The sequence below is a fragment of the Oryzias melastigma genome, linkage group LG1 (genome assembly GCF_002922805.2).
Source record: "Oryzias melastigma strain HK-1 linkage group LG1, ASM292280v2, whole genome shotgun sequence".
Classification (NCBI taxonomy): domain Eukaryota; kingdom Metazoa; phylum Chordata; class Actinopteri; order Beloniformes; family Adrianichthyidae; genus Oryzias; species Oryzias melastigma.
The window spans coordinates 17700340-17724636 of record NC_050512.1 but is presented as its reverse complement, the minus strand read 5'-3'; the positions used below and the strand labels follow the sequence as shown (position 1 = coordinate 17724636).

General features: G+C 37.9%; 1 protein-coding gene and 1 long non-coding RNA gene across 3 annotated transcripts; one reads left to right on the top strand and one right to left on the bottom strand.

The window, feature by feature from the left end:
• The first annotated feature begins 6641 nt into the window (after window positions 1–6641).
• Window positions 6642–20639, top strand: smox (spermine oxidase). Of its 2 annotated transcripts, none has more exons than XM_036212531.1 (7): window positions 6642–7390; window positions 13534–13768; window positions 14966–15192; window positions 15593–15766; window positions 17059–17791; window positions 19089–19249; window positions 20382–20639. In XM_036212531.1, exons 2-7 carry the CDS (start codon window positions 13561–13563, stop codon window positions 20532–20534), a joined length of 1656 nt encoding a protein of 551 aa, XP_036068424.1. In that variant the 5' UTR covers window positions 6642–7390; window positions 13534–13560; the 3' UTR covers window positions 20535–20639. The 2 variants fall into 2 exon arrangements, with proteins under 2 accessions (XP_036068424.1, XP_024145602.1); XM_024289834.2 differs by having other exon boundaries at window positions 6645–7292.
• Window positions 19047–19724, bottom strand: LOC118598886. Its single transcript, XR_004948103.1, has 2 exons — window positions 19621–19724; window positions 19047–19257 (listed from the first exon to the last, which is right to left on the bottom strand). It is a non-coding gene; the product is annotated as an uncharacterized LOC118598886 (long non-coding RNA).
• Window positions 20640–24297: the final 3658 nt, after the last annotated feature.

Genomic DNA, 24297 nt, shown 5'->3' with positions numbered 1-24297 from the left:
GTAGGAAAAAGGAGGTCCATAGCAACCTCAAGAAAAAAAAGGATCTTTAAATTGTTGAGACGCTTATTCAGTTTTTCCTTTTCAAAAACTGCTGCCATAAAAATATGATCTGTGTCAAACTGCTTTACCTAATGCAGGAGGCTGAACTTAATGGCAGGATCATAAAACCTTCATGAACTTTAACCAGAAGAGAGACACAAAAGGACAATACCAGCAGATGACGTGAGTAGGTGGAACTGAAAACCATTGAAGATGATAAACTTAGAGAGAGACGGCTGTAAATAATAAGCAAATGAAACCAGGTGAGATGGAGACAGGAGGAAAACAAGCCTAAAACCAGAAAATTACTAGAAAACAGCTGAAAAGCAACCAAAGCAGAGGCCACCATTCTCATAATCAGTTGGTGTCTGCAGTTTTTTAAAGTGGAATTAATATTTTTCAATAAAAGTATGCCTTTACCAATTTTTTTTGCCTTGCAGAAACATGAATTTATGTTATATTACTACATTTTATTAAGATTAATTAATCTATCAAAGAAATGGTCAGAACTAATTAAATATAATTGTTGTCTTTTTTTTTAATTTTAGCTTTCAGTCCTATAGAATTCTGTCTTTAACCCTATTCATCTATATTTTTTAAATAAATTCCTCATTTTTCTTGAAAAGTTGAACCTTTTATTTTAAAGAAATCTCTCAAGTTTGTAAATGACTGCTCCAGAAATTGACCCTGAAAGACTGCTAATGTGGCATCTTGACTGAGAAAATCTTTTTTTTTTTAACAGAAAAACCTTGACAAAAGGAAAGTGAGAGTGTGAAGGTTATGGAAGCGGTTTTACGCATTTAAAAATGAAGCAGCTGTAAATCAATTAGGACACAAAATTTTGTTTTTTTAAATTGCTGTTTTTTTCATCAAACTTTATTTGTAGTAACTATTGTAAAATTGCATTTAAATATCATATATTTAAAATTTAGACTATACATGGCTAAAACTAAGACAGGTAACATTCGATCATCCATCCCCATTATTTTATATTGATTGTGAACTATTTAAATTAAACGGATCGCGCTCATTCAAGGCAGTTGCATCCACTGACTTGCTCCCCTCTTCGCTGGTGGGAGAAAGTCAGTGCATGCACATAGTCCTGTGCATGCACTGACTGACCCATCCATGAAAAGCCACTTTCTTCCTCTTTTGTGGTCCATGGCTGGGCAGCAGAATGAGAGGGAGGTGTGCAAAACGGTGGACAATACAGTAACCCAGAGCTGGCTGGGCACACAATGTGAGCTCTCTGTGCCCCGGTGGAGCCACTAACAGAGAGGCCTTTCTCACGACCCAACGGCCTCATCAATCCCACGCCAGCATTTCTCCGCACTTGAATTATGCAGATAATGTTAACTTGCCGATCACATCACCTCAGCTGAAGCTCCAGGCGTCTGTGCTGAATTCTATCATGAGCTCAATTATGCGAAAATCTACAATTAGTCACCACTTCCCTCTCTTGAGTGTTTGCTGAACTGATACATCAAAATGAAAAGACTTTACCGGAAGATAAAATGCTAAAAAAAAAAAAAAGGAATAAAGTGAAACTCATTTATAATGGTGAAACACACAAGTACTTCCACAAATGGAACAGTGGATGAATTTCAAAGAAGCAGCTGTGGGGTTGAGTGTCTTGCGTCAAAGAACTTTAGGAGTGTCATTCTTGGAAAAGAGAAGCACACAAGAACAGACATGTTGTGTCTATGTCTATTCTCTGTCGTATTTCCTTCTTTTTTATCTCAGAAGTACTGTTTTATTTTTTTCTTTTGATATTGTGAAAATGTTTCCAGTGGTTTCTTATTATGATTATGCCATTTTTAGCCAAAATCAAAACCTGTGTCGCTTTCTAGGAGATCATTTCTGTAGAGTGGTAGGAATTCCGCAGGAATTCACTTCTGAGTTGTGGATTGTTGGTACCGAGTAAGCCTGCTCTTATTTCCCATCAGTCCTTTGTTTACACTTTCTCCTGCTAGCTTACAGCCCCTCACAACTCCAACCTAACTTTACCAGAGCATCAAGAATAGGGAGTGATATTGTTGCTATCCAGCCGTACAGTTTTGAACCAGATGCCAGCTTGGATGAGGAGAACAAAGGCGTACATGGATCTATTTGTCCAGAAGTGGATGCAGTCGATTACGGTCCACTGACTGTAGCATCTACATCATTGCAACAGGCTTATTCAAATGTCTTTTTTTCTTTTTAACAACAATTTGAATAAAGAAATACTCAGAAATGTGGTTTCCCCCTCTAATATGCTCTATATATGTGATTCAAAATGCCACAGGTACATGTTTAACTCACCAAAAACATTTTTTTCATTGCAGTAGGTCTTTACAGTCAATGTGCAAAGTGTACACTAGATCATTCTCTTTGGGTTAAAGTAGATTTCTGAGTTCAGACATAAATTAAATTGCATCCTAAGCTATTTTTCCCACTGACCTTGGAGACAGCAGTAGAACTTTGGTAAATTTAGAGTAACTGATCTTCAGTAAGCTGTTCCTACAGGGAAATAAAATCTTTGGCAGCCTATTAGAAGGTCTGCTTAATCTGATTTTGTGAAAATAATAATAATAATAATAATAATAGTAATAGTAAACCTCATAATGTGCTCTGGCTATATTGTTATTCACATTCATGGTGTTTACTAACAGAGAATCTATTAATTACAAATGTAATCAAACTAAACCTTTTTTCATTTGGATTCCACAAGTAAAATTAGAAAATTTAAAGGTGAAATTCATTCATCAACTTGTTTAAATTCATTCAATTGAATAAATTTAAACATTAATTTGTTCCAATTCATTCAAATTCCATGATAGTTCATGAACATCTGAAAACAAACTCATTAATAACTGACGTAATACAAATCCATAGAATGAACTGACATTAAAAGGTTACACTGAAAGTTCATGAGTGATGCCTTTGTGGATATGAAGTTTCTCACATTCAGGAAACGTGTTTTGACTTGTTAAAATGTTCAGACTATTTAACAACGTGTCCAAATCCAAGGTTTTCAGGGAGTTGTGTTTCTGGTAACAGTGGATTAGTTGTTGGGAATTGTCATTGGGATTTCTACAAATAACAGTCCTGGAGACCAAACCATAGTATGATTGTTTGGTTTTTTATCTGTAAAAAAAAATATTTTTTGGGTAATCGAGTGACTTATTCTAATGTAAAACAAGACAGATACTTTTCCTATCATTCATTCTAATCTTAACTGAGATCAGTCCCTTTAAAGATTTTACTTTTCCCCTTTTTAATCTCAAGAAACTCAGTCTGAGTGACTTAAGTGGTTAGTGTCAGTAAAGAGATTGCACTTTTTCTTATCTTGTGCGAGTTCATCTCCTCTCTACGGAACAGAGGTGTCGGCCTTGAACTGATAAAAGAGTCTGTAAACAACTTATAGCCAAAACATGAACGCCACACAGGGAAACCACACCTACTGTAAGACAGTTCCTCTGTTTGGTAGTTTAAACAGAGTTGGAGAGAACAAGACATTACAGCAGTTGTACAGCTTATTTAACAGTGTTATTAAAAGAACCATACATCTACAAAAAGCTTTTTCAGCCCTCCCATATCATCACACTGCTTCCTCCAAAAGTTTTTTATATTCTATCCCTGCAGCTACACATTTTATCAAACAATTTCTCCTAGTATTTCCTTTTAACATTTCTTTTAATATGTATTTAAGAAGTATTGCTTTGATAATCATGTAAAGGTCTTGTTCTTTTATTTATTTATTCTAAGGGTGTATTGTGTTCTGCTTGTTGTTCTCAAAGTAATTTCAGGACAAACTTCCTTGGTTTAAACAAAGCCCCAGACAAAGGACAGAACAGGAAGGGAGGCAACCTACAGCATGGACGTCAGTGACGATAATTGGCTCATCTCACAGGAAAGCAGACATTCAAGAAGCGCCTGCACCCATATATCATCTACTTCCTTCTGACTCATGGGTGGGTGAATCTGTAAACTGAAGTCAGTAAAAGGTCAAAAGACAAACAGAATTCTGCTCAGACACTTTGAACTAATCGTCCTCGGGCGCCATGTCTTTTTCTGCGTGTTTTTAAAGGGTTTTTGAACTTTTTCATGGTAATTTTATTACACCATGACTGTTAATCTTTATTGTGAAGTCAGATCATATGATCATATGATATGTTTTGCCTTTCCACTCTTCATCCTCCTCAATGTCTTCCTCACTTCATCATCACTGATCCTTAACTTCCTTGCTGCTCAACGGCCACTTCTTGTCTGTACACCCCAACGTTTTCCTCTTTCATCAGCTCTCCTTCAATCTTTCCATTATACTTGTAGAGTCTGTCAACACATTTCCATCCTTGCCAATCCAACACATTGTCACTCCCAACTCTTTACATATTGACATCTGGTTAAGGACCCCTTGGGTCAAAAATTGAAGCCTTAGCTGGCCTCAACTCGTCGTTTCTTGATGTGCTGGCTGTTCCCATTAAATCACAGGTCCCTGACCTCCGGGCCGCAAATCGGAACCAGTCCAGTACCGAGACGCAGAGCGCAGCAGTGCCCTAACCCAGTACTATCCCGGTACCGGTTCTCGTCCGGGTCCGGTTTGCACCTGGTACCGTGTCTGAAACCTGCTCAGATCCAGTACTGCATGCGGTACCGTGCCCGGTGCCTGGTTAGGGTACCGGGTTTGGATACTGGACGCGTCCCGAGGACCATTCCGCGTCCTGTACCGAATCCCGAGGGTTGCTGAAAGCCAGCAAGTTAAAACTACACCCAAAACGTCAAAAAGTGACGGGGAGGTGTCCTTAACCAAAGGTCAGTATGTGACGACTTGGGGTTGAGAATATGTTCTTTAGCCTTTTTATCATGATGGAGGACATATACTGAATAAATTAAAATTTTGTCCTAATCCAAATTCTTCTCCCTACCCCTACATTTAGCCCTCCAAATGGAGACATTACTCCCACTCGATGACGTCATCAATAGTTGCTGGTCAGCTTCATCAGCGATGAGCTACTAGCACTCAGAAATACACAACACAGTTTTTTTACTTTTAAAAGTCATGCAAAAATAAAAAGTAATATACTTACATTTCAATGTAAACTTCTGTCCTTCAGAGCACACCCACGTGAAGAAAAGGGCTTCTCCTCTGTAGGTGGAGGAATACATAACTCGAAGTTCCTTCACTCTAACCTTAAAAAAACTATTTCGGACACCCTTTTCCCTTTTTCATGCCCCTACAATTGGAATGGTAGGGGGAAGTCGTGGGGGTAGGGGAAGACTTCGGATTTTGCCTAAAACTGCATTTCTGTATATCTCTTTTCAAATCACATTAGATAATTTATTTGTGTACCGTTTTTCTTTTTTGCTATTGGGCTTGGGAGGTGCTATAAGGTAGTGGGTGAGAGTTGTAAACAAAGGTTTGATGAAATTAGGCTAACGTCTGTAGCAACAGTCCTACCCTGAACAGTGAAATCATAATTAAAAGACCACTTCCCCATCACTTCTGTTTTCTTTACTCCCATGTCTGTTAAATTCATTCCCATCTCCATTTTCTTCTCTCTAGGGATTCTGAATCACCTGATCCATCTCCCTCCTGTCAGCCCTCTAGTTGAAAGTTCCCACTTTCCCACACTCTTCTCTTTCTTTTTTCTTTTTCTACCAAGATGACTTCCCCCTGTCCTCTTCTCTTCCAGCAGTAGAACAAAATCTCTACCCAACAGCATCAATGAGATCATAGTTAACTTGACCACTACAGATTTGGCAAGAAAATTCTGTTTGTGATTAAAATATTTGACTTGGCTTTGCCCTTTCTGACATCAGACTCTGCATTTACTTAGATTTGGGACCAGCGCACAGAAACATTGGATTGTCTCCCAGTTGTGATTGTACAGAAATACTTGTCAAAAGAAAAAGAGTGTTTGAAATATCTATTTCATGATGTTAGTTACCTTACGTTTAAATCAGTGCAGAGATCTTGTCAGCTTTTGTTTTCCAAATTTCTGACAGCAAAGCTAGAAGGTTTTAAAATTGGATTTAGTTACATACCGATGATAAAATCACCATGTGTTTAAACAACTTTCAATTTTTAGATCTCAGTTAAAGAAAAAGTACTAAATTGTGTCATTACTTGTAATAATAATTAAACATATTTGCAGTTATGCATACAGTACACACACATCTCTTATGATTGATTAAACATGATAATAGAGTGGTAGGGGAAGAATTCAGATTTGGCCCAAGCAGTTTTCTTTGCGTGGCACAATGATCCAGTTCTCATATACAGTCAATGAGCTCACTTCATGTAACACATTTTGGGTACATTGCCACATTAATCCAATAATCATCACTATACATTGCCGATTCAGTAAAGAAAGTCTATTTATACTAAAACTCAAAATATGCAGGTCAGATCTATAATTACTGAAACAAAAATAAACACGCATTTTCCACTTTTACAGTAAAGCCTGAGTCAAGTCATGAATCAGAGGTCTGAAGTCCAAGTCAAGTCACACGTTATGGATATTAAAATCCGAGTCAAGTCACAAGTCAGAGGTTTGAAAGTCCAAGTTGAGTCTAAAGTCCTCAAATTCATGACTTGAGTCTGACTCGAGCCCATGTCATGTAACTCGAGTTTACTTTGCATATAACCGATGAAGAGGGCCCCATGCTATTGTTCACCTGGGGCCATCAAACTGCTAAATCCACCACTGGTTATTACTCATATGTGAAATATGTCAAAGAAAAAAAAGATGACATATAAGTCAGTGTATTTTCTATAATGAACAGAAAAAGAATGTAAAAAGAAAAAAATGTAAAAAGAAATTATTTTATACTGGATTATATTGCAGCCTATGTATGGCAAGTGCAGACATAAAAATGTAAAACAAAAATAATAAAATATTGAATTACTTTTTGAGAAACAAAATGTTTTTCCCCTTCTCTTAAAAAAAAAAAAAAGAAAAAAAAAAGAGAGAAAAATAAGACTTGACAGCTTAAATGTTGTCTTTGTGGCAGCAGGTGAGCACGTGCCGTTGTGTGTTTTGGCAGCTGGCGGCGGGCGGGCTCGTGTCAGCGGGCTCGGTTGTGGGCTGGTCCCCGTCGTCATCGCGGCTCATGTTTAATTCACGAGGAGGCAGCGGCCTCGGAAAAAACTGGCTGCTTCTGGTTTCCAGGCATAAATACAAAGCGGAGCCGGTCTGAGGGGACAAGCGGCACAAAGGAGAGCGGAACGGAACCTTGTTTGCTTTAAAACTGAAGACCAAGAGAGTCAGGTAACGGTTCCTCTCCGAGCCTTGTTTACGATGATGACAAACCGGGACGACGGCGCTTCGTTTAGCCGAAACCTCTGTTATAGTGTTGTGACGTGAGCGTAAGTCGATAGTGAGCGTTTCGGCACACAATGTATTAAATGTCACACAGGTGTTTGTGTTGAAATGACTCACAAAGACATCGTGTGTTTCTGAAAGAGGGCGGAGGAAATTAAATGTTACACCAATTTGTTGTTTGAATCCTTTATCTCATATTTTTGTATTATTATTTTATCATATTAAGATGTAATTGTGTTTATTTTTTCCCCTCAATATATATTTATTTTTTAAGAGTTACACTTAATTTCGAGTCCCACAGCTGTCTGCTGTCCCTATACGTGGCATACCGCTGCCACACAGCTGATTCTCACACCAGCTGTTTCCCCCAACTTTCCTCAGACTAATTTAAGACTTTTGCATGCTTTTATTCTGAAAATTCCAAGGGGGTTTCCTCTCAGAAAAGTGCCTCTAAAGGAGGCCAACTTGTCATTTGTCAGCCCTCCTCTAATCAGCTGATTGTTTAGTTAAGCCCCAGCAAAAAATAAATAATGAATAGACGGATTATTACAAAAAAAAGAAAAAAAAAGTGTTTTAAGTTTATTGCTGATTTATAGATAAGATGGTTATTTTATCTGGTGGCTATTTTTACATATTCTGCTGCAGGCGGCTGTTTCTTATCTCTTGATGTATTATGCTTTTATCTGGATCTATAGGATGAGGGTTCAGGGTGAAGTGCGCATGTCGCCCTGTGGTCTTTCTACTCCACCACATCAGCTTTGGAAATCCAGAGAAGTGTGGAATGTCTGGCCTTTTACATCTAAGACTGTAACAATTAATCTAGTAAAGTATGTTTTCATGCTACTTCATCTCTCACATGGCACTGATAGAGGAAATGCAAATCTGAGCTTATATACAGCTGGAAAGACCGGTCCACGGTTAAAGCTCCGAGGACTGTGGGTAAAGTGGAGAAACAGGACCTCATTTGGTCAACTAAAGACTTTTTTAAAAAGTGCTTAAGAGTCTGTTTAGCTTTAACCACCAAAAGTTCTAGTTTTTGGCCTGATGACATCATCTCTGTTGCTCCTTTTTGCTACTAAAACCTGCGTTCTTCATATGCTGCGGTGCAGGAAACAATTAACATTAATTCAAGGTAGCATTCGGTTAGTTTAATGTGGAAACTCTTAAGAAAAGGAAAAAGTTAAGCACATATTTGCATATTTTACTTTTTTTTCTTCACATATGTGTAATTAAAATTTATATTGCTTTTGCTCAGTTTTTTTCAAAACAATTTAGAAAAATATAAAAGATCAGGTTTGTTGATTCCACCTTAAGCCGTGTGAAAGTGTTTGCTTTCATGGAAATGGGTTAAACGCTAAATCCACAAGACTTCCTTCCTTTAAACTATGAGTTATCTTACAACATTGATTTTTAGAAAAACTGACCAAAAACCTCTCTCTTATCTGTGCAGAAATACCCATAAAATAAAAAGAATGCACAGAATAACCACATTTAAGAAGCTTTTTGATATTTTTCTCCGAAACCTAGAAGTTCAAAAGCTGTAAAGTGATTCTTGTTGCATCACCTGGGGCAGCAGACAACCTTAAGCTAGTCAGCATTGTTCTGTTAGATTGCAATTTCTAGGTCAGCGGTAACTCCTCGCCTCCAGTGTACTCTCCTGCAGCCAGGATCAGCCCAAACAATAATCTGTGACACTGGAAAAAAAAAAAAAAAAAGTTGGGGTAATTTCTTTTAGTTTTTATAAAACAATCAGGAAGTTTCAAACATTTGATTCAAAATATTATAGATTTGAACTTCTCTCTGACTTTTAGAGATAGTTGAAGTAAAACAAACGAGGTGTAATTAAAAGGTTTTTTCAAGAAGCTTCTCAGATAGTCATAAAGAGGAAATCTGTAGTGGTTTTCACATGGAAATAGCTGGTTTCCTGCATTGCAGCACTAGAAAACAATCATCTGACTTTCTGTCAATTTCCTGATAAGCCAAACGCACCTGAAGATCTTTTTATTTCACAGGCTTTCAGCTAAACGTGGTTTATATTAGCAAGATTTTGTAACTTTATGTTTTCTATCTCAAATACATGTAATTTATGTTTTGAAGTAGTTTTAACCTGGTTTGTGAAGCACTTTGGGACTCCTTCTGGAAAGAATGCTACAAATATTTAAACTTATTTACTTACTTCTGAGTCTAAGCTGGTTTGGTCGCCCTGTATTTTCTTTGATGAGAAACGCATTCTTGTACAACCTCACTAAGACCTTTGATCAAGGTGTGAAATGTCTTTTAACATCAAAACCTCTTGCGAAAGTGACTTACTTCTTCAAAGTTTCCTATTTAGTAGTTAGCTTTCTGATAAGATAAGAAGTCAACTAACTTATTTTTTATAGAAAACAATAGTGTCTTCACCTAAAGTCCTACCCGATCATCTTATGCTCTATTGTAAAAGCATTCCAAATTAAGATTATGCCATTAAACTATTTTTTTCTAGGACATAGTTTAAAGATTTGCCCTGGAGTTAGGGCAGGACCGCTGACACGGAACAACCCCGCCCCCTTTCCCCTCCATATTGCTAGGAGCTCATAGCAGGGAGCTTTTGCCCGCCCAGAGTATTTTCTATGTCACAAATACACTCTTTTTCAAACAGCCTTTTTCCCCTGCTTTGGTTTGAATACAAAAATACTCAGAAAAACAGTATTGAGCTGAGTATTCTGTATATACACCCTAAATCCTAAAAAAAAAAAAAAATGCTACAAGAACATGTTAAATATGCCATAAACACAATTTGCATCAGAGTGGGACTTTAAAAAGACTAATTAAAGAAGGATATTAAAGTCATAAATAATTAAACACATTTTGTATATAGTAAAAATAATAAAATTTAAGTAAAAAATACAGTTTTTCACCTCCCACCAAGTATGGAGTAAAGCTTGTAGCCTTTATTAGGGTTTTAACAATGCCTCTCATCAGAGTGACCCATAGCACCTAATGTGCACTAAACTAAAACCAGCCGATGTACTTCAAAAAATGTCTGTCCCAGATATTTATGATATTAATACAATGAAATATACCAAAGATTTGCTATGAAACTCCCAACATCTATAACATAATGATTCAATCATACATATTTAATGTGTTTGCAGTCTGTTTGCAGAATATAAATATTTTAGTATCATGTAAGCATTGTGAAATTTGATTAAAAGCACCCACACAATTACACTTGCAGACTTGCTCACACATGCACAACAATGAAGCAGTGCACATCAAGAAGAGACCCGCACACTTTCTCCTTGTTTTCTGCTATTTTTGGCCTCAAATCAGCTCCTTCCAGACATGTTCATCTGTAACAGATCTAAAATAAAAGAGCAGTGGAAACTGCCACGTGAAATCAACGACATGACGCCGCTAATTGCATGCGGCACCAGTCAAAAGACTCAAACTAGTAGTGCAGTCAAATGACATATAATTAGAGATTGCAGACTAAATCAAAAACTCCCACAAAAATTATACCCCAGTTTTTTTGTTCCCTTTTTTCTTAAATAAATGATACCGTCTCTGATCTTTCAAGCGATTTATAGATCAGTTCCAAAAATACAAAGTGCAGCATTATCCCATATGTAATCAGACTTTGTGGTCAAAGAAAGAGTCCTTTAGTAAACTTGGAGTCTAGCTGACGTTTTCTGTGCATTGAATGAAAGCAGTTGTGTCAGTGTCAGCTTAAAAGAAACTTACAGAAGTGGAACTGAAACGTTTTGTTCTTTTAAACGCAGACAAAACTCAGCAGAAATCAGTGGTTTCAGCAGCTGTGAGTTCAAAGCTTCTTGAGTTCATTTCTCACAATGAAAAAGTGAAACGAAAGAAAGTTCTGCAATTTGTTACATTTAAAATAATTTTCATTAAGTTAAAATTTTGAGTTGATGGGTTGTTCAACTTAAAAGTTTCGTTTGATAAAAAAATAACATTTTTAAATAACAAATTACAGAGCTTTTGTCTTTTTTACAGTGTATACATATGCATATTTACGAAATAATATGTAAAAAAGCAACTTCCTACTTTCTAACAAATAAAAAAATACAAATAAAATCGAATCATGACCGCCCTCTGCATTCACATAAACACTTAAACTATACAGATTGAGTCATAAAACTCATATTTTAAGACACAACACAATCATTTTTTAGGCTCGTTCTCCACTTTGGGTGAGGTGCCTGACCCATATCCGGGATGATGCCTCACGCTGTCAGATGATGCACGATGACACTTGTAGATTAACAGGTTTGACCCACATTTTTTCCTTTTGAGGTCAGCAGTCAATCAAGCACATACACAGATTTACTGTAAACCCCCTTCGTCCTCATGCTTGTGTCACAGTTGGTAAACCTGTTCCCATTTTTTGCGGTGTTTGTCCTGAGACTCTTGTCAGCTGCTGGATGCTCAGATGATTCATCAAGCTGACTCATCAGCTCTGACAAGTTTGAACCAGCTCAGTGGCCTAGTGGGAAAGGGTTTGATCTCACAGTTTAGTCATAAAATGACAGCATCAATTAAACTACCTGATGGTGGAACTCGCCACTCCCTGAGGTACAACATACGCTGTTTACAAGCTAAAACTAGGTACTTCAATGAATCAGAATTGTTCGATCATGTTGAGGGTATTTAAGTCATCAACATAATGGTTCTTTGAGACTAAAAAACAAACAGATCCAATATCAGTAGTGCCATGAGGGAAAGTCAGCGTGTGCCTTCTACATAGTATTATAATCTGCTGCCCTGTCTCCAGGGTTGCTGTGGTAACAAAGCAGGGAGTTGAGCTTTCGCAGCAGGACACAGATGGATTTCTTCTTAAACTGACTCAATTCATTTCAAATGTTCAAAAAGCAGAGATAACAATATAAATACTCCAGATTTTTATGACCTCTGAAGGCCACACAGATACCCAGAAATTGGCTTTGTGTTCAAATCACATGACTGAGTTTTCTTTAGACCCCTCTCAATGAGAAGAATTCACTTCAAGAGTCTGTAACGATAATTCCTCTTTTTTTCAGTCCTTTCTTCAACAGAATGGTTCTCTTTTTCCCATCTAATTAAGTCCTTCCTATTATTAAATGGTAATACAAAGCTTGTAGACAGACCAATGTACACACGTGATGGAAAATAAGCCCCAATGTCGGTTAATTACAGTCATAAACTCAGCTGTAAATGTGGGTTGTAGTAAACAGAATACCAATAAAGCAGTGTGGTTCAGCTGTGCTTTGAATTAGCAGCACAACTCCAATGAGGTGAAGTAAAGCCAGTGAAAAAGCAGGAGTTTTGGCAGAAATGTGGTGGGATTTAAAGGATTATGTAGCCAGTTTAAGGGAAGATTAAAAGTTGTTTGTTTAGTTTAGTCAATGTTGAAAATGTTAACCCACATTTCTTTTTCATCTCTGGTGTTATACGAATAGTTCTGGCGTTCTTACCAGATATATTTAGAGAGAATATTAAAGGTCTGCTATAAGCTCAGGGGTATGTGGTAGAGTGTCCGCGCTGAGACTGGAAGGTCGAGGGTTCTAATCCCAGCCGAGTCACACTTAAAACTCAAAAAATCAGACCCAGACACTCAGCATTAAAAGGATTGGATTGGAGACTTAAACCACCAAATGGTTCCCAAGCGCAACTGTGTCTGCAGCTCACTGCTCCCGCAGGGAGGGGGCAACTGATGGTACTTTAAAAACAGAGATGTTTTCCACTTTTTAAAGTGTCAATGATTCTACTGTTGGATTTTTATCCTAAATCTCCAGTTTTGTACTTTTTGTTGTGTGCTCAAGACCTCGTCTAATTGACATGAATTGAAATAGCTGATGACGAATGCCTTTGAATGCTATGAACACCAGGTTGAAAGCGTGTTTAAGCCAAGAATGAGGTGTCCTACCGGCTTTTCTAGCCTGCTTTTGTAACAAATATCAGTCTTGAGAGGTTTGATTTGTTAGCTTACTGTAGGTATGAGTCATTTATGATGAAATGGGCTTTCATCCACTAAGTATTCTTGATCAGCGTCAGCTTGTATAAACCTCCTTCAATTTTCTAGTGTCTTTTATCTGGAAAGACTTCAACGTAAAACTTCCTGAATTGTTTTTCAAAGTAATACTGCCTAATCTTGTTAATTGCTTGTGGAGTTGGTTGTTTTAATGGAAGATATGCCATGTATGTGTTTCAGACTCCATCGAAGAGAAGCTTGGACGGCATGCAAAGTTGTGAAATTTCCTCAGACAGCACTGATGATCCTCTTAGTAGTGGCTTACACCCTCATCGACAGCCTCGAATAGTAGTGATTGGTGCCGGCTTGGCTGGCCTTGCTGCAACTAAGTTCCTACTGGAAAACGGCTTCACGGATGTCACCGTCCTAGAGGCATCAGACCACATCGGTGGAAGAGTTAAGAGTGTTCATCACGGTCAGAGGATGCTTTCATGTTTTTTTTGTTTTTTTTTTACCCTGTACTTCAGTGGTGACTCAATAAAAGCAATGACGCACTGACTGTGTGAAAACCCAACACAGCATTTCCATAAGGGAAACCGCAGGAAAAACTGTGCTTCCCCTCCTCTTATTTCTATTCATATGACATTTATGGAAGGAATCTGACACCCTGGGGCAAAGGTCGTCAGATTATATGATCCTCAGCTAACTTTAGCAAAGAGTCAAGTGTCCTATCATCTCACAATAGGCTTTAAGGAGGACTTAGAGCTATGAAACCTATATGTATGTGCTAAGTAAGCTTTTAGTTTTTCTATTGATGAATCAAACACATTCTCACTCCTAACTCATCATGTATGGACGTATGGTTCGGGTCCCCTCTGCGTCTTCTGTGTATTGACGCTTTGGGTGTCCCCAACTCATTGTTTTTAATCAGAGGTCTCCAACCTAGGGCTGCTTGGACCTGGGTCCCCATATTGAACCTGTACTGATTCCATGTCCGTTACCCCATCCCGAGGCTTGAGGACCCGTGACTTAATGAGAACAGCCACCACGTCAAAAAAACGACAAGTTGAGGACACCCAAAACCTCAAAAGTGGTGCAGAAAGGGGCCCTAACCGTACATTTAAATATGATGAGTTGGGAGTGAGAATGTGTAGATGAATCACAAAAGGGAGAATCCTTTTAAGAAAAGGAATATTACAAACTGAAAAAACAAAGATGTTCAGCCGGATTATCAGAAAACTTTTTCTGGACTGTTTTCATTATGGCCCAATAAAGCACCCATTTGTTTCTAAAATAGCACTACATCCTGGAAAATAGGAGATAGGCCCTACTTTAAGAAGTCTGTTTGCAACAAGTATAACCTGATTTGAAAAAATGTGAAACTGTACTTGAAAAACCAAATCAGCAGTGTCAAGACTAAAATAAGTGTCACTGTCAAGTTTGTTGGCTGTGTGGCCCAAAGATGAATTATCTTAAACATGTAATCGAATTTTACACAAGCTTTAATTTATAACCTATGACCGTATATCAAAACTCTTTCTTAAGCTTGCTAATTTAACTGTGTCTGACATCTCGGAATTTTCTTCTGGTCAAAAAATTCAGTTGTTTTGTATGTATATATGTGGATAATTGTAGTACTCTATTAAAAGTTTTTATTTTTAATATAATTCAGGAGGAACAACCTTGGAACTCGGTGCTACCTGGATCCATGGTGCCAACGGTAACCCAGTGTATCACCTGGCAGAGGAAAATGGACTGCTGGAGCACACCACAGACGGAGAGAGGAGCGTGGGCCGCATCAGCCTGTACGCCAAGAACGGCGTGGCTCACTACCAGACCAACGCCGGCAGAAGGATCCCCAAGGACCTGGTGGAGGAGTTCAGTGACCTGTACAACGAGGTCAGAACACACAAGCATTACAGTTAGAGGCAAGCGAGAGTGCAGACTTCGATCTTAGGTCACAGTTTGCATGACCACAGAGACATGCAAACTGTATGTGATGTATTTGATCATTGCAGAAGATCGTAAATGTTATCATTCAATGATACATGAATCATCTAAAAATAGAAAAAGTTAAATAAATTAGTAAAATACAGGAGATTTCTAACATGAACTGTTTAACTCAGTGAGCTGTTTTCACTTGAAACATGCTGATGCATTCCAGTATACTGCGTCTCTGCCCTTTGACTTTCTTTTTTCTTGGGTGATTTCACCATTGCTGTGTGTCTTCATACACTTCCTCTTTCCACTTATTTTTTACCCCTTCATCCCTAACAGTGTTTTTTTGTCCCTTTCTTAGGTGTATGAGCTGACTCAAGAGTTCTTCCAAAATGGGAAGCCGGTTTGTGCTGAGAGCCAGAACAGTGTTGGCGTTTTTACTCGAGATGTGGTGCGCAAGAAGATCATGGTGGATCCGGATGACTCTGAGATTATCAAGAAGCTCAAACTGTCAATGCTGCAACAGTACCTCAAGGTGTGTGCTTGTGTTCTCTGTAATATGATCTCTGTTTGCATTGGGTTTGACATCATCAACATGAAAAGTACTGTTGCTAATTGACAAAGAAACCACACTATTCAAATATATGATTTTGGCGGAGCTTTTTCAGACACTATTCCTAAACCTATTGATTGCTAGAATTATAAATCATAAAAAATAGATTTTCTTACATAGTCTCTTTAAGCTTGTAAAGCCCAGTACATCAAAATATTGGCAGAAAATGTAAATTTGTAAAAGCTAACATGTTTTTATACTTTTTGATGAAATCCATGCAAAAAAATGTGTAATATCATTTTAAATGAGATATAGACAGTATCAATTATTATAAGGTGAGTGATTTGTTAAGTTTTTGCTCACAACAATATTAGTTTCAGATACAAAACTCTTGACATTAGAGTTAAGGAATTAAAAACACCTTATTTACCCGCTGTCTCAAATTTGATCCACACATTTTTAACAAGCTGTAATTCTTTTCTTATGTAATACTTATCAACGCATTTGGCATTCTTTCAGTAAAACAAATGGCAATGTAAAAATGAATAACAATAGATGAGTTATTTTCTTTTCCCACCAAAAGTGTTTTTGAGATTTCATTGAAGCAGCCGCATGAAATGAGCAGAGAAAGTCCTTCTACTGCCCCTAGTGGAATAATTACGAATTACAGGGCAGGAAAGTTATACAATGTGTTTTAAGGAAAGTTTGGATCATGCTAATGAGATAGGGTTCTCAGAAATGCATGTATCAAATATAATATTTAAATGGTTAAATAGGGTTAAACAAACTTTAGTAAAAGTGTATTGGTGTCTAAATAGAATTCAAAGTTTTGAATTAGCTTAAAAAGCATAATCGTTGAAAATCAATCAAATTCCTGCAACATTATTACTGTAGTTGCTAAATTGTGTGTCACCATATGTTCATGTTATTTATACTCTGTCATATTTTCCCATGAATACTTCCACCCACACATTGACACAGGAAACAAAGGATGTTGCAAAATGTACAGAAGACACGTCAGGTAACACGTAAGCCACAGTGACTAACCCAATAAACCAGAGACGCCACCTATTATCAGAATTGCTCTAAACAGAGAATGACCCCAGGTACTTGTTATTGTGCCGCATTCCAAGAAGTAATAACAAAAGACATTCAATCAGTTGTCACATATCCTTTGAACATGTGTAATCAAGTCTGTGCACTCCACCTTCGATCTTAGCGGCGGTGGAGATTCCTCACCTGAATGTGTTTGTTGATGTGGTCTAACGTTTCAGGTGGAAAGCTGTGAAAGTAGCTCTCCCAGCATGGATGAAGTATCTCTGAGTGAGTTTGGAGAGTGGACAGAGATCCCCGGTGCACATTACGTCATTCCTGAAGGTTTCATGAAGATCGTGGAGCTCCTGGCCCAAGACATCCCATCCCACACCATCTGTCTTGGCAAACCAGTGCGCCACATTCACTGGAACTACTCAGCCCAGCATCAGGAGGTCATCGCCAAGAACAGCGACAACAACCACAACGATAACAACTACGGCGGCCAGTCTCGTGAGGAGCCCTTCAGCTTGGGCCGTCCTGTTTGCGTGGAGTGCGAGGATGAGGAGTGGATCACGGCTGACCACGTGATCGTAACCGCATCCCTCGGCGTGCTGAAGCAGAACCACGAGGCCATGTTCTCGCCATCTCTTCCCGAGGACAAAGTGCTCGCCATCGAGAGGCTGGGCATCAGCACCACCAACAAGATATTCTTAGAGTTCGAAGAGCCCTTCTGGAGTCCAGAATGCAACAGCATCCAGTTTGTGTGGGAGGATGAAGCTCAGCTTGAGCAGCTGGCGTACCCCGAGGAGCTGTGGTACAAAAAGATCTGCAGCTTTGATGTCCTCTACCCACCTGAGCGCTACGGCTATATGCTGAGTGGCTGGATCTGTGGGCAGGAGGCGCTGTACATGGAGCGCTGCGATGATGAAACCGTGGCTGAGATCTGCACTGACCTGCTGAGGCGCTTTACAGGTCAGAGCTCGATCACATCATCTAATAAGTGTGGGTTCATTAACATATACAAGAAAAACACTTAAATTAGTAATTTATTATTCATATCTTTCTAAATGAAACCCTTTTTATTAAAACATGAGAAGAAGAGTAATCTTTGGATGGCTGAAATTGTACAGCTCTTCTTAGACAGTCATTGATAGGAGGATGTGACATCACCACATCCTTCTCAGAAGGAAACAAAAGAGTACTAAGGAGCTGAATGACTCAGATGTTCTTTTTTAAGACATAAAAATACTATCTAACTGATCTGTCATCATCACAAACTATCCACACAATTATTCACTTTTCATTTCCAGCCCTTCTTGTTCTGTGAGGAAAAACAACACAATTAAACCAGGGCGGGACTTTTTATTTTTTTATTTTTAAGCTAAGATATATCTTAGCTGCCCCTTTAGGGCAAAAAACACAAAAAACAGAGCTGTGCAGCCCAGAATGTGAGCTCTTTGTGTGGTCTGATGTATTGTTTGGTCACACATTAGGAAGGAGGTGGAGGGAGCGAAAGCCTGGTGTCTGGCTCAGAAGTAGGTCACAGTGTGACTGCAGAGACTGTCACTTCAGTAGACTGGTGTTTGCTGAATAGACAGTGTGAAACGTACACCGCCCTGCCCTCGCTCAGCTCGGCTTCATTACATAAAGTCTGAGCGCGCTGCTCTCAGAGGATCGCAGGTGAAAGACTTTAATGCACAGTTGCTGCATTCCTACTTGGAAATAATGAGACTCTTTGATTTAGAAAGCTTTTTTTAGATGCATAAGTGCTGCACTTCTAAAAAAGAAAAAAAAGAAAAGGCAGTCTATCCTACATACTTTACCTCTGGTTACTACAAGGATAAATTTCAAACCTCATATCCCATGGTTTTAGTCTTTTAGTTGAAAATTTGTATAATATGACTTGGCAAAAGTCATTCGTTTGATGGGTCAATATTATGAAAAGAGATTTTAATCTTTATGAGCTTTGTTTAGATGCTAAATGAGTACTTCTGCCTTAATATCTGTGATCTTTTAAGAGTATTTCAGCTTTTTTCCACAGTTCAAAAGCACGTTTGTTAGCATGTTATTGTTAGCATGTTTTGTTGCACGTGTTCCTGATCCATCAGCCATTCAATAGAAGTTTAAAAAATTCTCTTTATCATGATACTGCATTTATTTTTGCTGTGGAATAAAAAACTTCAGATGGAGATAATTTCTAGAATAGATAATTGCTCTTTTTTTTTTTTTTTTTTGTCACTGATGACTCCCTTCTTTCATTTGTCTGCAGGGAACCCTGACATTCCAAAGCCCCGGCACGTCCTGCGTTCGTCATGGGGCAGTAACCCGTACATCCAAGGCTCCTACTCCTTCACCAGGGTGGGGTCCAGTGGTGCCGACTGTGAGAGGCTGTCAATGCCGCTGCCTTATGCCAACAGCACCAAGGCTCCTGTAAGAAACTATGAGATGACACCATAATCTGATGAAAATTGTGTTTTTGGTGTTTTCAACATGTTTTTGTGACATTTTTCTGGTGATGGAGGACATACATTAAGAAAATGTGTCTTAAAATAACATTTTTGAGTCTTTCTCTATTGAAAATTGTAGTGACCAAAAAAATGCTACTTCAAAAAAAGTGAATTTGTAAAAGTACAAAAATTGTCACAGTAAAATTCCTTTTTCTATTATTAATATTAATTCATAATAATCACATAAGGCTGTACATCGTCACGGAAAAGCTTTGATAAGGAGATAATCAAAGAGAAAAACTTAAGCTTTCTAGGGCATTCCCGTTTAAACATTAGAAGTTGCAAAAACAATACCATTCTGATGTGTAGACGTTTCGATCCACGGAGCTCCTCACTTTCCTCGTCTGAGCTCAAAACGATACAGCTGGACATTTTCGACATTACTTGACATGCTTGTGTTGCAGTGGTGAAGACTTACGCTAGCGAGACGCAGATATCATCATCAGAAAAGGGGGATTAAGGGCGGAGCTACTCAGCTCAGCACCAGCGGTCACGCCTCTTTAGAGGAGATTTTGGAAATGTGGCATTTTAAAGACATCTAGGTTGTGAGGTTTTGGTTAAAAATGTCACAATTAAAACACCAATGGGAATGTTTTAAAAAATTGTCATGGTAGACTTTAATTATTTTACTGAGGAGTTGCTGAAAATTAGACCTTGTTTGCTCATTACTTTTTTCATATTTTAGTGAGAATAGAAATGACTGGAACAGCTCTAGCAGTCCTTGAGTTTGTTGTTAGTCAGGTTCAGTGCTCATAGTCAGCTCATAAATGTCATCAGCAATGCCATGACCCTGTCAGGACGGCAACGAGCGCTCATGACTTGCCAGGGGTTTTAGGACCAAGCTTGACACCGCTGAAGGAAAGGCGAGACCCCTCTGCTTGGAGTCCTTCAGCCCTGTCAAACCCAAATCACACATCAGCCCTCAGGACCGACACCGAAGTGTCTCGTGTGCGGCACAAAGGGAAGCAGGAATAGAAAACAGCATTTGACAGAAGCCAAAAATATGTCAAGATGATGACTCTGTTTTGTCTCCACCCCCTCCCTTTTCTCTACAGCCCCTGCAGGTCCTGTTTGCTGGAGAGGCCACTCATAGAAAATACTATTCCACAACACACGGTGCTTTGCTATCAGGACAGAGAGAGGCCACTCGACTGATGGACATGTACCAGGACTTGCACAAAGCCGAAACCACAACGCCTAACATATGACATAGAACCTAAAACCTCTGACCTGTGAAAAGATTAAAACATGGAGCTAATGCTTTCTGTCATGATGATTAATTTATACCTAAGTAAAACAGCCTTTATTATTATCCTGATCATCAAGTATTGTTTCTGTCATGCTGTAGATCATGAGTTATGCTAATTTCTTTCTTTTTCTTAAATGGGTTTCTAAATTTGCCAACGGTGCTATTATTTTATGTCTTTTCATTTGTCTTTATATTTTTTTTATAAATCAGTAAATTTATGTTTATAACAACAGCATCTGTAATTTACCTTGTTTTTTTAAGTGCCTTCTGTATGTAAGTCAATGTTAGTTTAAAATATAAAAATGTTAAAGAGAAATAACAAACAGAACATTTAAAAAATAAATAAATAAAAGTTTGATCTTCAAATCATACCAGAATGTTTTAATGAATTCTGCATTAAACACCAAAAGTAGATTTGATTTTTCTCATTTTTGCTATGCTGGGTAATATTTTGGAGGACAGTTAAAACCCCAATAAATATGTTTTAATTTTACAGTCATTTTGGCATTTGAAAGAATTTAAACAGGAAGTGAGCACAAATGGTAAGGAAGGATAAAACTGCCAAGTGGCAGAACGCGGTGCAGTGTCGCTCCAGAATGACACATTATGTTTGAACAGACCTCAGCTTCTGTTGGAGGGAACAGTCAGTCCTCCTCGAAAGTTTTTCATTTGGTTTTAATTCTAGCAAATTTAGATTATTGCTATTCCACTTTATTTGGGCACCTTTTTATAACCCTTTTGTTAATTTTATTGATGGAAAGAGAGGATTTTCATAAAATCTCTGATGGAAAAAAGCTTGATTATAATCTTGAATTTCCAATCTGTGATGTGACATGTTTATTTTTGGGATTTGCACAAGTTTTCTAGCAAAACAGTTACTTAAAATAGTCTGTTTAACTCCAAATATTGTTGAACTGCAGCTGCAGATTACATCAACAAGAAATACTCAGAATGTTTCCCCATGCAGGAGAGTCGGTGACCTTTATTAGTAAAAAACAAACACAGGTGGGTTTAAATGTTAACACTGATTTTACACCAGTTTTGTGCACAATCAAGTTACTTTAAAAGACAAATATATCAATTTAATGCTGTACAACATTATTAAAAATTCTCTGGTCAGACATATCATAGCTAAAGAAAGTGTTATGGTTTAGTATATCTAACAAATTAAGCCATACTACCACTGATCTGGATATTTTCTTAATAATCCTTAATTTTGATCGTTTGATTATCTATTAATCAACTTTTGGTAATTCTGACTGTTTTAATGCCTTAAAAACTGTAAAAAACTTAGAGTACAGAAAAAGTCCTATGAAAGTGGAAATGTTCAGAAAATGGCAACCAGTCTCAAAGACAGTTTTGATATAAGCTCCGCCCACTCTTGCAGGAACTTAAGAGCAGAAGTGATCTCTCTAACATATTTAGTAACACTTAAAACTCATCTTTAATGCTTCAAACAACACATTTATTTAAGTAATGATACCAAAATAAAAAAATATAATGATTACTCAAAATTGTGATTACAGCTAAAAGTGTACTAGTGTTCTCTTTCTTTGTTATTAATTCATCACCACATCAGAATTTGAGATGGTGCTCAGCTCCATCTACCCAGCTTGCCATAGTCCTGGCAAAGATATTTCTCATGACATCATTCATGACATGAATAAAAAGTATAGAAAAAAGAATAAAAACTTTAGTGGTATTCTGTATCATTGTCAAACAAACAGAAACCACAGTCTTTTCACGTGTTCTACACGTGTTCCTTCATGCTTTTGGAATGATGTTCTCACAGGGATGAAAGCAGGGGCCTTCCTCTGTTATAAATAACTTGTTCAAGATGCACCTCCTTATTGCTCCAACTTACCTCTTACCACTGTTAAGCTCACTGTATCCCTGTGCCTCTGCCTCGCTGCAACTTGACCTGGTTCTCGTCATCACACTCTCCTTGTTATACTATGGTTTCTGGAACTTAAAAAAAAATAATCGGCTGATCTGATTGACTAAATATTTCAGGAAGGGAGCATTGACTCACAGGGGTACATGGACTAATTGACATTTGTAAGCAAAAATTGTGTTTTCTGTTGGGAGTAAACGTACTCACCCTCGTCCCTCATTCACAGGGAGACAGCAGAGAGGGAAACTCAGGGACTAAGTCCTGGCAGGAGTCCTGCTCTGGCAAAAGAACAGCGAGTCTGCTGAGGACTTAACTCTTCAGCTGCAGCTTTCAGAGACAGCTTTGTACTTCAGTACTTTAGATTTTAAAGGAACAGTACACAAGCTTCTGAAACAATTTATCATTCTTAAACTTTTTAACATATAACTTCTTTGACAAAAATATAAAAATTTTAACAATTTGTTCATTAAATTTTGTTTTTTTTATCGTTTCGTCCAGGGTTGGTGGTTAGTTGTTGGATAAACACAAAACAGTGTGCAATTGAAAAGAAAACTAATGATTTTATCTTTTTTTTTCTGGAAAAGTAGAAACGCAAGTTCGCCAATGATGGTAAAAAATGACCTGAATGACTGAAAATATTAACAACTTTGACACTTTTTAAAGAGAAGAATCAAAAGGCAAAAAACTAATCATAACTGAAAAATAACTAACATAACTGAAACCAGAATTAATAGTAAAACTTGAAAAACTACAAAGAGACAAACAGAATGCCTGACTAAATTAAACCAAACTTAAAGCCAATGAGGATAATTAACTAATGGAGGACAGCTGTGGTTAGTTAACAGGTGAAACCAGGTGAGACAAAAGGGATAAACAGATTCTGAAACAGAACAGAGTTATGATCTTTTTAAGACTGGAAAACAATGAGTTTAGACACGTAATCCTTCATTTAGAAAATGATACTCAACAATATTAAAAAACAGCTGGACAGCTCCACTTGACCTGCTACCTCTAACTCTATTATTCTTTGGCTGCAGTCTCACATTCTCCGGGCTCACCTGCGCCCTCTGCCTCGAGGCAGGTGTACTGCGGTGAGGCAGACGTACTAAAGTGCAATTTTAGTGGATAAAAACACTAAAAAGTGTGTCACAAACTGTCACCAATGTATTTAGACAGTTTTCCAGAAATAGAAAAATGAAGTAATTAAAAATAAAGCATCTTTTATGATGATAGAAAGAGCAAAACAGTACAGAGCAGGTAGGCACTGGAAATTAAACTTAAAATTCTGAGAATTTCTTTGCTCAAATCAATGTCAAACAGGAACAGATGAAAAAAACACAGTTGGAAAATGCATGTGGTTGGGACATAAAGGGTACCTTTACTGCTGTCTTCTGTTCTCCACTTTTTCTTGGCTAATTTTTCCTATTTTCCACTGACTGCTGAAGGTTTTCATTCCATCATCAAGCGTTCCTCATTCATGTAATCAACTTGTGTTGCTCCACTCTTTTCAGGAAAAATGTCTTCAATATTTCCATCCTTTTTGCTAAATCCAATACCATCTGTCTTTCACCTCTGTTTCTCTCATCCATGCATCTGTTGAAGTCTACAACAACATCTCTCTCTCCCCTTTATGGGGATTCCATGCATCACATCCATCTCCCCTCTGAGTTTCTCCTTCTTCTTTAGCTCATATTGAAGAACAGAACCACCACTAACATTCAACATCACACTTTCAAGCTTCCAGCTTTAGGCTCATCCTTCTATCTATCTTCACCTCCAGAACATTTTTATCAAGCTCCTCCAACGCCAACTCTGTTCCCCTTTCCAT

Bases quoted from the DNA above. Each gene is read 5' to 3' on its own strand.
- smox (XM_036212531.1), top strand. From the start codon at position 13,561: ATGCAAAGTTGTGAAATTTCCTCAGACAGCACTGATGATCCTCTTAGT. The intron at 13,769-14,965 runs GTCAGAGGATGC...AATATAATTCAG, and splicing joins AGTTAAGAGTGTTCATCACG to GAGGAACAACCTTGGAACTC. The intron at 17,792-19,088 runs GTCAGAGCTCGA...ATTTGTCTGCAG, and splicing joins CCTGCTGAGGCGCTTTACAG to GGAACCCTGACATTCCAAAG.